The sequence below is a fragment of the Natator depressus genome, chromosome 27 (assembly GCF_965152275.1).
Source record: "Natator depressus isolate rNatDep1 chromosome 27, rNatDep2.hap1, whole genome shotgun sequence".
Lineage (NCBI taxonomy): Eukaryota > Metazoa > Chordata > Testudines > Cheloniidae > Natator > Natator depressus.
Genome location: NC_134260.1, coordinates 67,916 through 78,836, shown reverse-complemented (window position 1 = coordinate 78,836; position 10,921 = coordinate 67,916). Strand labels below are relative to the sequence as shown.

Genomic DNA, 10,921 nt, shown 5'->3' with positions numbered 1-10,921 from the left:
TCTCCGTCGGGGCTGTGTGGCTCAACGCTCAGAGTCCATATTTCTATCCTGTCTCTTACGCCCGTGTGGCCTGATGGCAACGGACAATATGGTTACTTTCTCCCTCAATGCTGTGTGGCCCAACGGCCGGAGTCAGTATAGCTGCCCTTCAGTGCAGGGCTGTTTGGCTGAGAGTTCAGAGGCAAGATGGTTGCCCCTCCTCTTGGGGCTGTGCAGTCTAGTGGGTTAATGGGGACGTGGGCAGCCACCAAAGGATGGAGGGCAGCCAGGGCAGGTGGACCCAGGCCCTCGTTACTCCACCGGCTCCTCGCCCAGGGCCTCGTCCGTGGCCAATGTGTTTGCCATTGAGTCAGTGGGGATCCAGCCTGGGGATGACAATGGCTAGTTCACCCAGGTTACTTCCTAGGAGATGTCTCTAGGCCATGGGCTGGGGGTCTCTGGATTCCCGGCGTGGGAAACTCCCAGAGTCTCCGATCTCCCTTGCATGTCTGCAGGCCCCCGGGGATGCGGCTGGGTCTCGGCGCCTCAGAGCTCTGCAGTCAGGGGCTTGAGCTGTTTCTGGACTGGAGCCTACAGTGTGCATCCTCCATTTTCAGCGGTCTGCCTAGCGTGAGCTGAGCTGCTCCCTTACACTCTGGTGCTCCAGTTGGAGCATGTCCGGCAGGGCTGGGGAGGGGCTTGGCTTTCTCCGCTTAGACTATGGGGTTCTGTGTGGCTGGTTCAGCCCGGCACATGCTGCTCGGCCTCTTCTGTCTCCTCCTTCCCATGCAAAGCTGCTTTGCCGTCTCACAAGAGATGGGATCAGTGGTGGGCTCAATTGGCTGCTGTTGGCCTCTCGATGTCTGGAAGAGGGAGAAAGGGCAGGAACCCAAATGAGAAGAACAAAACCTTCAAGCAGGGTAGTTTTCCACGGCACAACCCCACCCCACTTTGCTGATGCTCATTGGCAACTTCCCTGAGAGCTGGCATTTCTTAAAGAGAGCACCCAACCCCCCGCAACCTCCGCTCCCCTGTGGGCTGGCAATGGTAAAAGGGAGTCGGGGAGAATTTCTCCTCTCTCCGCCTGGCTCTGATGAGTGAGGGAATCACATGCGAGAAGCTGTGTGAATATAGGGCTCTGTGCAGTGGGATGAGATGTCCTCCATGGTGCCCAAAGGTGGGGTTGTCCTGCCTTTGCAGTGACTTCCTCCTAGTGAGAGAGATTTCAGAGATCAGCTCCAGGGTTCTGCCCTGTACCAGTGTGTGGGAATGGGGCAGAAGTGGGGCAATGGTGCACTCAGGAAAGGAGTAGGGCTAAGGGGGGCCCAGGCTGCAGCCACTAAACCCCTGCCTGGCTGGGGTGGGGGCGAGGCGGCTCCGCACACTGCCGTTCCTTTCCCCCCGCCAGCCACGTCAGCGTGACGAGCACCACACCGGGAACCTCTGTCCCGGGAGCTGATCTTGCCTGTAGGCTAAGCTCCCCCGCAGCTCCCATTGGCCGGGGATCGTTAATCCGGCCCTTGCCCTATTCCCCAGCCTGTTCCAATCCTGCTCTTGACTCCTGACTCCGGCTCCAACCCTTGGCTCCCCTCGGCTCGGCCTCCACCACTCTGAACAGGAGGCCTCAGCGCCACTGCTCCAACCACTGGGCCCAACCAGCCGTGCTTTGGCTTCTGACACCAACGATATGGAGGAGTCTTTCACCTCACTGCTTTTCTGTGTATGGTCCTGCCTTGGTCAGCGCTGGTTTTTATCTGCCATGGTGCTGCCCAGTGACATGGCTTTCTTCGATCCCTTTGAACTTCTTCCAAGTCTTCTCTAGGCCTGACTAATCGACATCATTTTGGGTCATCTGCTGATATCCACCTCATTGTTCAGCCCCGGTTCCAAACATAAGGACATAAGAAAGGCCACAGCAAAGGTCCATCTAGCCCAGTATCCTGTCTTCCGACAGTGGCCAATGCCAGAGGGAATGAAGGGACAGGCAATCATCTAGTGATCAGTCCCCTGTCCCCCATTCCCAGCTTCTGGCAAACAGAGTCTAGGGACACCAAAAAGTTGAGAAGCGTCTTTTGTATTTACCAGAGCAGGACAAAGAGCTCTTCGGTGTCGGTCCCGGTTCCCTAGTCGAATGCAGAACCCAACACGAGATTTTCAAGCTGCTGCAAATATTTATAATATCTATTGAGTATGTACCACGTAGTCCTGTCCGATTTCAAAGGCACTTCGTGAAAAGCTGAAACCAAGAGGAAATGGGTTGAAAACCCCATGGTGCTGATGTGACTGGCCCCTAGGAAACCTCCCCTTCCGATGGCCATTGCCCCCTGCTATTCGCTCCCCAAGATTCTAAGGGCACAAGAACAACAACTCGGCTCCTCCCAAAATAGCCCTGGACAGAGAGGAGACCCCATTCTTGCCTAACTTCCCCCTCTGCTGGCAGACACTCCTCCACACACCCGTACACACAGACGGTTGGGGGCACTTGTTCTTTGGATGGAACAGGCAAGTGACAGCGGCAGGCACGTTAAACCATCCAACATTTAGGCCGAGATCCACAAAGGGATTTCGGCTCCTAACGTCTCCTGAAATCCTTTGTGGCCCTGTGCCTTCATTCCTGAAGAGCTCACAGGGAAAAGTGTTACCCATGTGCCCTCATGGGATTTCCTAGGAGCTGATAACCAATCTCGGAGTGAAGGTCCCTGGCCTGCAATCACTCCATTCCAGGGAGGGCAGGTGATGAATCTTTCCCTACAGAGGGGAATCGTCATCATCATCATCATCCTGAATAACAAGAGCCCTTTTCAATTCGGTCAGGCCTTCCTTTAGAGACTTTCTGACCTTGATGAAGACAGTCTCCCCACACAGCTCTAAGGCTACGTCTACACTAGGAGCTAGGGATGGAATTCCCCTGCTCCCGTGCACAGATTGTGGGACCTTGATGAAAGCTCGCGTGACCACCCTTCTTCCTTCAGCGCTGTCCTTAGACTGAGAGGGACACATGCAAAGCTGTGTTCAGGCCCTGTGCTGCACCCCTGTGCTTCCCACAGAGGCCCAAACACACAGAGGTATTTCCTTACCTTCATACAGGCGGGAGATGCCATCTTCATTCACTGTTTCAGACAACAAATCGCAGTAATGGTGGATAGTATTTCCTAGACATAGTATGAATACAATGGGTCTCATGGCTTTTCAGATCCTTCGCTGAAAACTGCTAATGACGCAGCCATTCCCCCAAGACACGCTTGGGAAATTCCAGACATTCCTTACATCTGTTCACAAAGCACGTTCGAGAAAGCATCAGATGCCCAGAAGTTACTGAGAGGCTGATTTCCACAGGAGATTGAATTCACATCCTGCTGGTTTCCCCTAGGCACAGCCAAAGAGTTGTTGTGGGTGGGGGAAGTTGGTGCAGTTGATTCAGCTAAGTTGCTCCCTTCATCTTGGAATACATGTTAATTCACACATACACACACACCCCATTTTAGGATTCTGGTGCTGTTGGAGGGAACAGAGCAGCCGTCCAGAAAAGGGCTCTGAAGGAAGCATTGAGAAAAGATCAAGTGAATTTGCTCTGCTTACCAATGAATCGGGCTGCTGAATGTCTTATTGTTGTCTGTGAGCTTTCCAGGTACTGTAAGGCTTGGAACAGGAATTTGGGGATGTGACTCTCGTTGTTCTGCATCTAGGAAGAAAGAAGGAAGAAATGCACAATATAGAAATGACATGTTCTTTCCACAGTGAATAGTCCAGAAAAGCCAAAGCATATAGCCAGGCCATGGCAACCGCCAATATGAACCCATACACCAGAGCAGCACCCCTCTGAAGTTCCTATTGTGTTCTCCAGAACCTCAGCTTTCATTTGAAAAGACAAAAGTTTGAAGGTCAGAGAATTGTGGAGAAAACTGTCAACAATGTGAACGGATTGTAACTCCTGCCGAAGTGAGCCAGCAGAGAGCCTGGAACGGAGTCCTGCAGCCCGACCGAAGCGGATGGGTACTCAGGGTGTGGGGTTAGAAAGGTCTTCCTCAAGTCCCCATTCAGCACTCTCAAGGCACAAGGAATTCACCTACCAAGCAGATCCAGACACACTTCAAGAGCTGTGAGGAGCCATCCCAGGCCATGCTGCGGAAGAGCGTCTTCAAATGAGCCCACCTGAGGAAGACTGCGCAGCGGAAGAGCGTCAGTTTACATGACTGCAAGAGAAGAGGAGACCAAGAGGGTTCTCCCTGAGAGAGGGATAGTCTGGGGGACATGGAACCTTCCCCGTCCCTTGTTCTCCTGCTTTTCCTGCCAGTGGAGATTCCTGTAATTTGTTCTCCACAGGAGTGTGCTGAGGAGAGGAAAGGGAGAGTTGGCTGGAGAGAGCCAGAGCTGTCCTGTCCTTTGGATGGTTTGGGGCGGTTGCCCAGGGCCCCGTGCTTTGGGGGGCCCCGCACTTCAGGGGGACGCAGGCCCTGGGCCATGCCGGGGCCAGCAGCAGTCCTCCCGGCCCCGCTACGCTATGCCCCTCCTCTTTCCCAGAAGAAGGCTTTTCTTCCCAATTGTGCTGTGTGCTGTGAGGATGGATGAGGCACTTAGCTCCAGCATGGAGTGAAGCAGGGAGGAGAAGACTCCCCTTGGGCAAGGGGCTCTGGCGATGAATGGAGTGGGGGCCCCAGGGGATACTGGCTCTTTGCTCTTAAGGCAATAATGACCGTGGCACTTACCAGTTTCACACTCTCATCCTGGTCTTCAAGATGCAGCAGCAGGGGGAGCAAGCAGTGGATGATTTCCTGCTGCACCAAGGGTTTGTCGGGGTCCTGCACCCTGCTCACCACCTTGCCAAGCAGTACAATGGCAGCTGAGCGCACACTGCCCTCCCCTGGCAATGACACACAGGGGGTGGGGACCCCCGGTTACAGCCAGGCAGCATCAGAGCATAACGCCACTGAGTGGTAATGCGCACGCTGCTCCGGTTCCCCCTGTGTGAACTACCTTGGCTGGCGGGAGCAGGGAGGCCACCAGGCCAGCGCCATAGACATCTTGTGCAGGGCCTGAGACCCTGTGCGGGACAGTGCAGCCCAGGGTGTCCCAGAGGCAGTTTCTGTCTGGAGAGCACAGGATCCTAGAACCCGAGAAGATGAGGGGAGAGGGCAGGAAGGCTGCTGGAGACTGGTGTGGGGAAGGGGAGAAGCAGCTGCTGGAGCCTGGCAGGGACTGGCTGCTCCAAAAGACAGCATTTCTTTTGCTCTTGGGTGCCCCTGAGAGCCGGGCCATTCCCGACCCACCTCTTTCCTGCTGAGAATCTCTACCTCTTTGGGAGCCTGTGTTCTCCAGACATCTGCCCAGGGCCAGGCCCCCTCTCCCCCAGGCCAGGCTGCAGCAGGGGCTGGGAGCATGGCACTGAGCTTGAGCTTTGGAGAGAAGAGCTCTGACAGGGAGGTGGCTCAGCAGGAGATTCCCCACCCATGGCGGGGGCAGTCCTTGGAGGCTCCATGGCAGGCCTGAGGGGCGGGAGGAAGGGGATGGGGAGAGAGAGACAAGGGCATCAGAGACAGGTGGAGGGGGGGAGTGGGCTTCTTTGAGGGGGTTCCAAGCCTTACATCATCAATGAAGGGGCGAAGGCTGACTGCAATATCCTGGGAGATGGAGCCAAGCCCCTCCCTGTTGAGGAGGTGGATGATGTCTGCAGCTTTATGCATGGCCTCCAGGACACGCCCTCCATCCCTGTCACAAAAGACGGCCAGGATTGCTGGCAGCTGGGCCCGTAAGAATTGCACCTGCCGGAATGAAGAAGGCAGCTCATTACTTTCCCAGGTGACAGCCTGGAGCACATGCTGGACCACTGCCACCGACGAGAAACCACAGAGGGCACAGCCCCCCAACGGGGCAGAAAGTCATTCTCCTGTCACTCTGTGCCAGTTGCTCACTGTCACCTTTGTCTTTGCTCACCCCGCCTCCCCCATTGCATCCCATCTGCAATCAGGGCTCAGCTCACGGGAGCAGGGAGCACGGCATGCCTTGATTTGCTCCGAAAGCACCTCCACCATTTGAGGGCTGTCTTTTAAACAACAAGGCTTGTGTGTGGCTCTCCCTCTCATTTCTGAGCTATTTGATGGACATTGGCTTCCTGGGTCCCCTGGGCAATCCCCGGCTCTCACCTTTTCTGGCTGGAACACAATACTGCCAAGGCCTCGCAGACTGAGCCTCCGTATGATGGAATTTGCATCTTTGGTCCAGTCCATGAGCTGTGCCTGAAGGACTGATCTTGTCAGGATGGTGTCAATGGAAGGACTCTGGAGAAACTGGCAAGAGCCAAATGAAGATCAGGTTGAGGATCAGGTTGAGGTCTTATTGTGGGGTCTGTTCCCTGGACAGTCGTCTTTCCCAAAGGGCCACTTCCTCCTATGCAAAGTCTCTGGTGAGTAGGGAGCCAATTGCTGCTGTTTCAGTTGGTTCCTTCCCCAAATTTAGACTAATGCACAAGTCACAAATAAGCCCCCAGGGAAAGGGGAATCTCCAGACCTCATTGAGTGCCATGGAGAGAGCCGTGGAGCAGAAGAAAAGCAGAACCCCAGGAAAAGGTGAGGAGAGAAGCATGGCCTTGGGGCACTGGAGAAACATGGCTTCTTGTCCCATAACCCCATCTAGGCACATCCAGCCAGGAGCAATCTCACCCTGTCTCTCCCTCCCTCTCTTTGCCATGCTCCGCAACCATCCGTGTGCGGAGAGGAGCTAGCTGGCGGTAGGGCTGCTAAGCTGCTGACAATGTAGCCTAGAGCTTACTGTCCTGAGCTGCTCTCCAGAAAGCCCACTTCTGCCTGTCAACTCATGAATCTCACCTCAGTGCAGAAAGCCAGGGCGATAGTTCTCTGCTCCTCCTCCTTCCCACTCTGGACGATGGTGATTGCCTCTCTGAAAACTGCAGGGAGCTGAGGGTTCTCAAACTCGATCATGGCTCTGGAACATGGAACAGAAAGTCCCTTTTGATTCTCAAGGGGGAGAGAGCGTTCAGCTCAAGTTGCTGGGCTGAGCTGGCAGCCTAGAACTGAGGAATATTTCACACGGAAATCCCATTCCCAAGAGAGACCCAAAAAAGAGGAAACTTTGAGCTCCTACCTTGCAATCAGGCCAACCCCCTGCGAGTAGTGATATCGGGAGGCTATCATGTCCCAACCCCGATGAAACTGGATGCTGGCAAATTCCTTCCAGTAGCCGGGCATGGAGAAAAGCGTCTTCACAGCCTCCACTGAGGTGCTAAAGACAAAAACAAACAAACAAACAAACAAACAAAAAAGAGTGTCAAGCAATGAGATCAGCCCCAAGCATGGCAAATCTGCACAAGTCCTGAGACACCCAGCATGCTCAGCAGTAGCTAGCCTCCCCAAGGATCAATCCAGTGTGATACCCTGTCTACACTGCAGTTTCACTGAGTTTGGAACCAGTTAGGGACCCTGTAGCTTCTTCAGATGGTTGGTGTCATCACTCACGATGGTTGAATATTTGAAGATGACAGGACAAGGAGTAATGGTCTCAAGTTGCAGTGGGGGAGGTTTAGGTTGGATATTAGGAAAAACTTTTTCACTAGGAGGGTGGTGAAACACTGGAATGCGTTACCTAGGGAGGTGGTAGAATCTCCTTCCTTAGAAGTTTTTAAGGTCAGGCTTGACAAAGCCCTGGCTGGGATGATTTAATTGGGGATTGGTCCTGCTTTGAGCAGGGGATTGGACTAGATGACCTCCTGAGGTCCCTTCCAACCCTGATATTCTATGATTCTATGATTCTATGATTCTTTACTGTGACAGGTAACAGGACTCAAGCGGGCATGTGGGTCCAGATCCTTTGTTGGTGGAATCGAGCAAAGCTCGATCAGTTTACGCCACCTGAGGTGTCTTCTGGCGCTCTCTCTTTCCCGTGCAGATGGAAGCCCCTAACTGTGCCCACAGAACCAGATGAACTGGTCCTTCTTCCTCCTGTCTGCCTGTGAGGCTGACGCCCTGCGGTGCCTGTCCCCATGTGCTGCCAGTGTGGCTCTGTCCGCGTTCGGGGAGAGAGGCCCACGGGTTTGCTCAGCAGGCACTGAGGAAAGCACTGACCCTTTGGCGGGTGGCAGACGTGGATGGATGCACAAACATGGCTGCTGCCTGAGTGTGTAGGGAAAGCAGCTGGCCTGTGGACGGCGTCAGATGAGCGAGTGTGACTCACAAGAATGCACGGCTCTCAACCCTTTTCCCTCAAGAGAGACCTGCTCCCAACTGAGCCTGGGCTAATGACAGCACCCGAACAACTGATGGCCATGAACAGCCCCCATGTGTTTAGCCGAACAAATCTGTTCTTCCTTTTCCTTTCAGTCATTACCTTAGGGGGCTGAGGCAGCTGGATCCCTCCTCGGGGCTGGATGTCTGCCTGGCCATGTAGGTCCCGGGCAAGTGAAGATCCAGCACGTACTGCACTTGCCTGACGCAGAGAATGAGCAGCTGGGGATACATTTGCAGGATGGCTTCTCGGTATCCCCATAGGAAAAGGAGCTCATAAATGGTCTTCATTGCCTGGAGGGGGGAAAGAATTTCACTCAGCTCTCCCAATCTGCCACCTGCCCCCATTGCCATTCGCTATTGTCCTTTTGTCATGTCTCCTTTCCTCTCCAGCGTATTACAAAACAGTATTGGCTTCTGAGAGGGGTGGGGACATTTGGAGGCTTCTGAACCTTCCCCCATTCCTGGAACGGAAGCAGGATGGAAAGATGAGAAGAGTCTGGATGAGGTTATTCCCCATGATTTCTTTTTCTGGTGCAGAGCCTGTGCTTTGGCTTTCCAGCCATGACTGGAAGGGCTGAAACCATCCTGAGGAGATCCGTTCTCCTAGGCCCAGTGTTTCTGGCCCAGTCAAAAGTACTGGACTTTTCAGGATGCCATGTTGGGAAGATTTCTAGCCACAGTTTACAGAGCCAGAAAGCTGGAGACTTCCAAGAGACACCTGAACTGCACCTGCTCACTAAAGGGCCATCTGGAGCAGAAGACAACTGAGCCAGGGTACCAGCAGATAAACCACTTCAGATGTGTAACTTTGACCTGGGGGAAACTTTACTGACACCTCTTTGGTTTGATTGGAAGTGGCAAGGACACATTAAGGCCTGGTCTACACTCCAGAGTTAGGTCAACGCAAGGCCGCTCACTCTGCATCCCCCTAAGGATGGAATTTCCTTCCCGTCGTCAGAACTGCCCCTTGGTGCCAAATTCGTAACTCCACCTCCACAAGTGGCAGAGAGTCCAGGCCGATGCAGTTAGGTCGATGCAGCGTCAGTGCAGACACCGCGTCGTTTTCGTCAACTGGCTTTCAGGAGCCTTCCCACAATGCCCCACCCTGACCCTACAATCAAGACAAGCCCTTCTGGTGAGGACGTGCACTGCCGACACAAGCAGCAAAGTGCGGACACACACCAGGGATGGAATCGCTGTCTGCCCATTTAAGTTAGGTCGGCTTCAATGTGTGGTGGAGCCATGGCCTGAAGCTAAGAAGAGGTGAAACTCGCACACACACACAGATGCACCATATTCCCTGTGCCTCTGGCGGGTTCGCAAGGTGACATGTCAAATCTCACTTACAGCCAGAGACACATGGCTTCTCTTCTCCTCCCGGCGTCTCTGCTGGAGCTTGTCCAGCAGCTGCTGCAGCACCTCCCTGGTGAGCTGTGGTTCTTCACCCATGGCCTTCCACAACTCAGTGGCACATCTGCAAATTCAGAAACACACGTCAGAGCTTTCCTGCTTGGCCATCTCTTGCCCTCCCCAGGGAGAGGCTTGGAATACCGGAGGAGACAGCCACTGGTGCAGGGAGGCTAAGGCAGGGCAAGTCCCTTCAGAGAAAGTTCTATTTATTCCTTTCCCCTCATGGGTTCTTGTTTCTAAAGCTAACCCACTCTTTCCAAGACAGTGACCACAGAATGACCACCAAACTGTGACCCGCAGACTGTGTAAAATTCTGCTCTGTTACACTTGGGTCAGTCCCGAGAAACTTGCCTGACATCACTGGAGTTACTCTGGCTGTTTGGGGGTCTAACGGAGACCCAGCGTTTGGCCAAGTGTCTCTTAGCAGCTCAATTCTACTGCAGTGTGGTGGACAGGGTCAGAGAGTGAGTCAGCACATGCCCTGATCTGAGAAGATTCAAGAGCTTGGAAGAGGAGATTGTAAAGCCCAGTGTGACAGAGATGGAAGGAAAGTAGGACTGAAATCCCCCTCCTCCATTCTTGCGGATCTAAGTCCTGCTGGTCCCCGCAGGCATCTGCAGAGGAAGACTGCAGATGGATCCAAAAGACTTCCAGTCATTTGACTTCCAAGTTTGGTGAGGAAGGTCGGAGGTGGTGGTCAAGCCCTAGGACATTGAGAACTAGGTTGGACAACTCAAGAGCAAATGGCCTGGAAGCAAGGTCTTCAGGAGGCTTGACTGAACTTCTGTGCCAATGCTGCCGAGTTTCTGTGACTTCTGAGCACAGCCCCTGGAAAGCACTGTGGCTGTTCCAAGAAATTCAGACCTGATTCTGAAATTCAGAAAGGTTTACAAATCAAACACTCAAAGAAATCTTAAAACCAACACTCTATTCCTCTGATAACTGAATTGGGTAAGAAGTTCCATTTCTTTCCTGCTGCTCTTCAATTTGCTCTGCAGTGTGACACAAATTTCGCTCAGGTCAGTGCAGAACTGCATTGCAGAAGATGCCAAGGAAAGCTGGACTTTTGACCTCTGGCTAGGGTTCAGCTGGGTTTCATGGCCCCAAGGCACATGGGGGTTGTGTTACAAACCCCTCAGCTGGCTGACTCTTCAAAGTGACCAGCAATAACTAGCAGGACTGAAAGTTAACAATCTATTGAGGTGGAAAGAGGCACTCCCCCCTCTCAGAGCTATTAATGCTGGCTGTCTGCTCGCTGCACTGCATTTAGGCTCTGGTCATGTGGGGATGATTTT

The 10,921-nt window shown here is 53.6% G+C and overlaps 1 protein-coding gene across 1 annotated transcript; it reads right to left on the bottom strand.

Annotated features, from left to right (window-relative positions):
* Positions 1-1,571: 1,571 nt before the first annotated feature.
* LOC141978354 (maestro heat-like repeat family member 5) lies at positions 1,572-9,665 on the bottom strand. Its single transcript, XM_074940387.1, has 11 exons — positions 9,564-9,665; positions 8,317-8,507; positions 7,078-7,215; positions 6,801-6,918; positions 6,120-6,263; positions 5,562-5,738; positions 4,686-4,840; positions 4,050-4,172; positions 3,559-3,661; positions 3,057-3,345; positions 1,572-2,215 (listed from the first exon to the last, which is right to left on the bottom strand). The coding sequence occupies exons 1-7, from the start codon at positions 9,663-9,665 to the stop codon at positions 4,790-4,792; spliced, it is 921 nt and encodes a 306-aa protein (XP_074796488.1). The 3' UTR covers positions 1,572-2,215; positions 3,057-3,345; positions 3,559-3,661; positions 4,050-4,172; positions 4,686-4,789.
* Between the last annotated feature and the right edge of the window lie 1,256 nt (positions 9,666-10,921).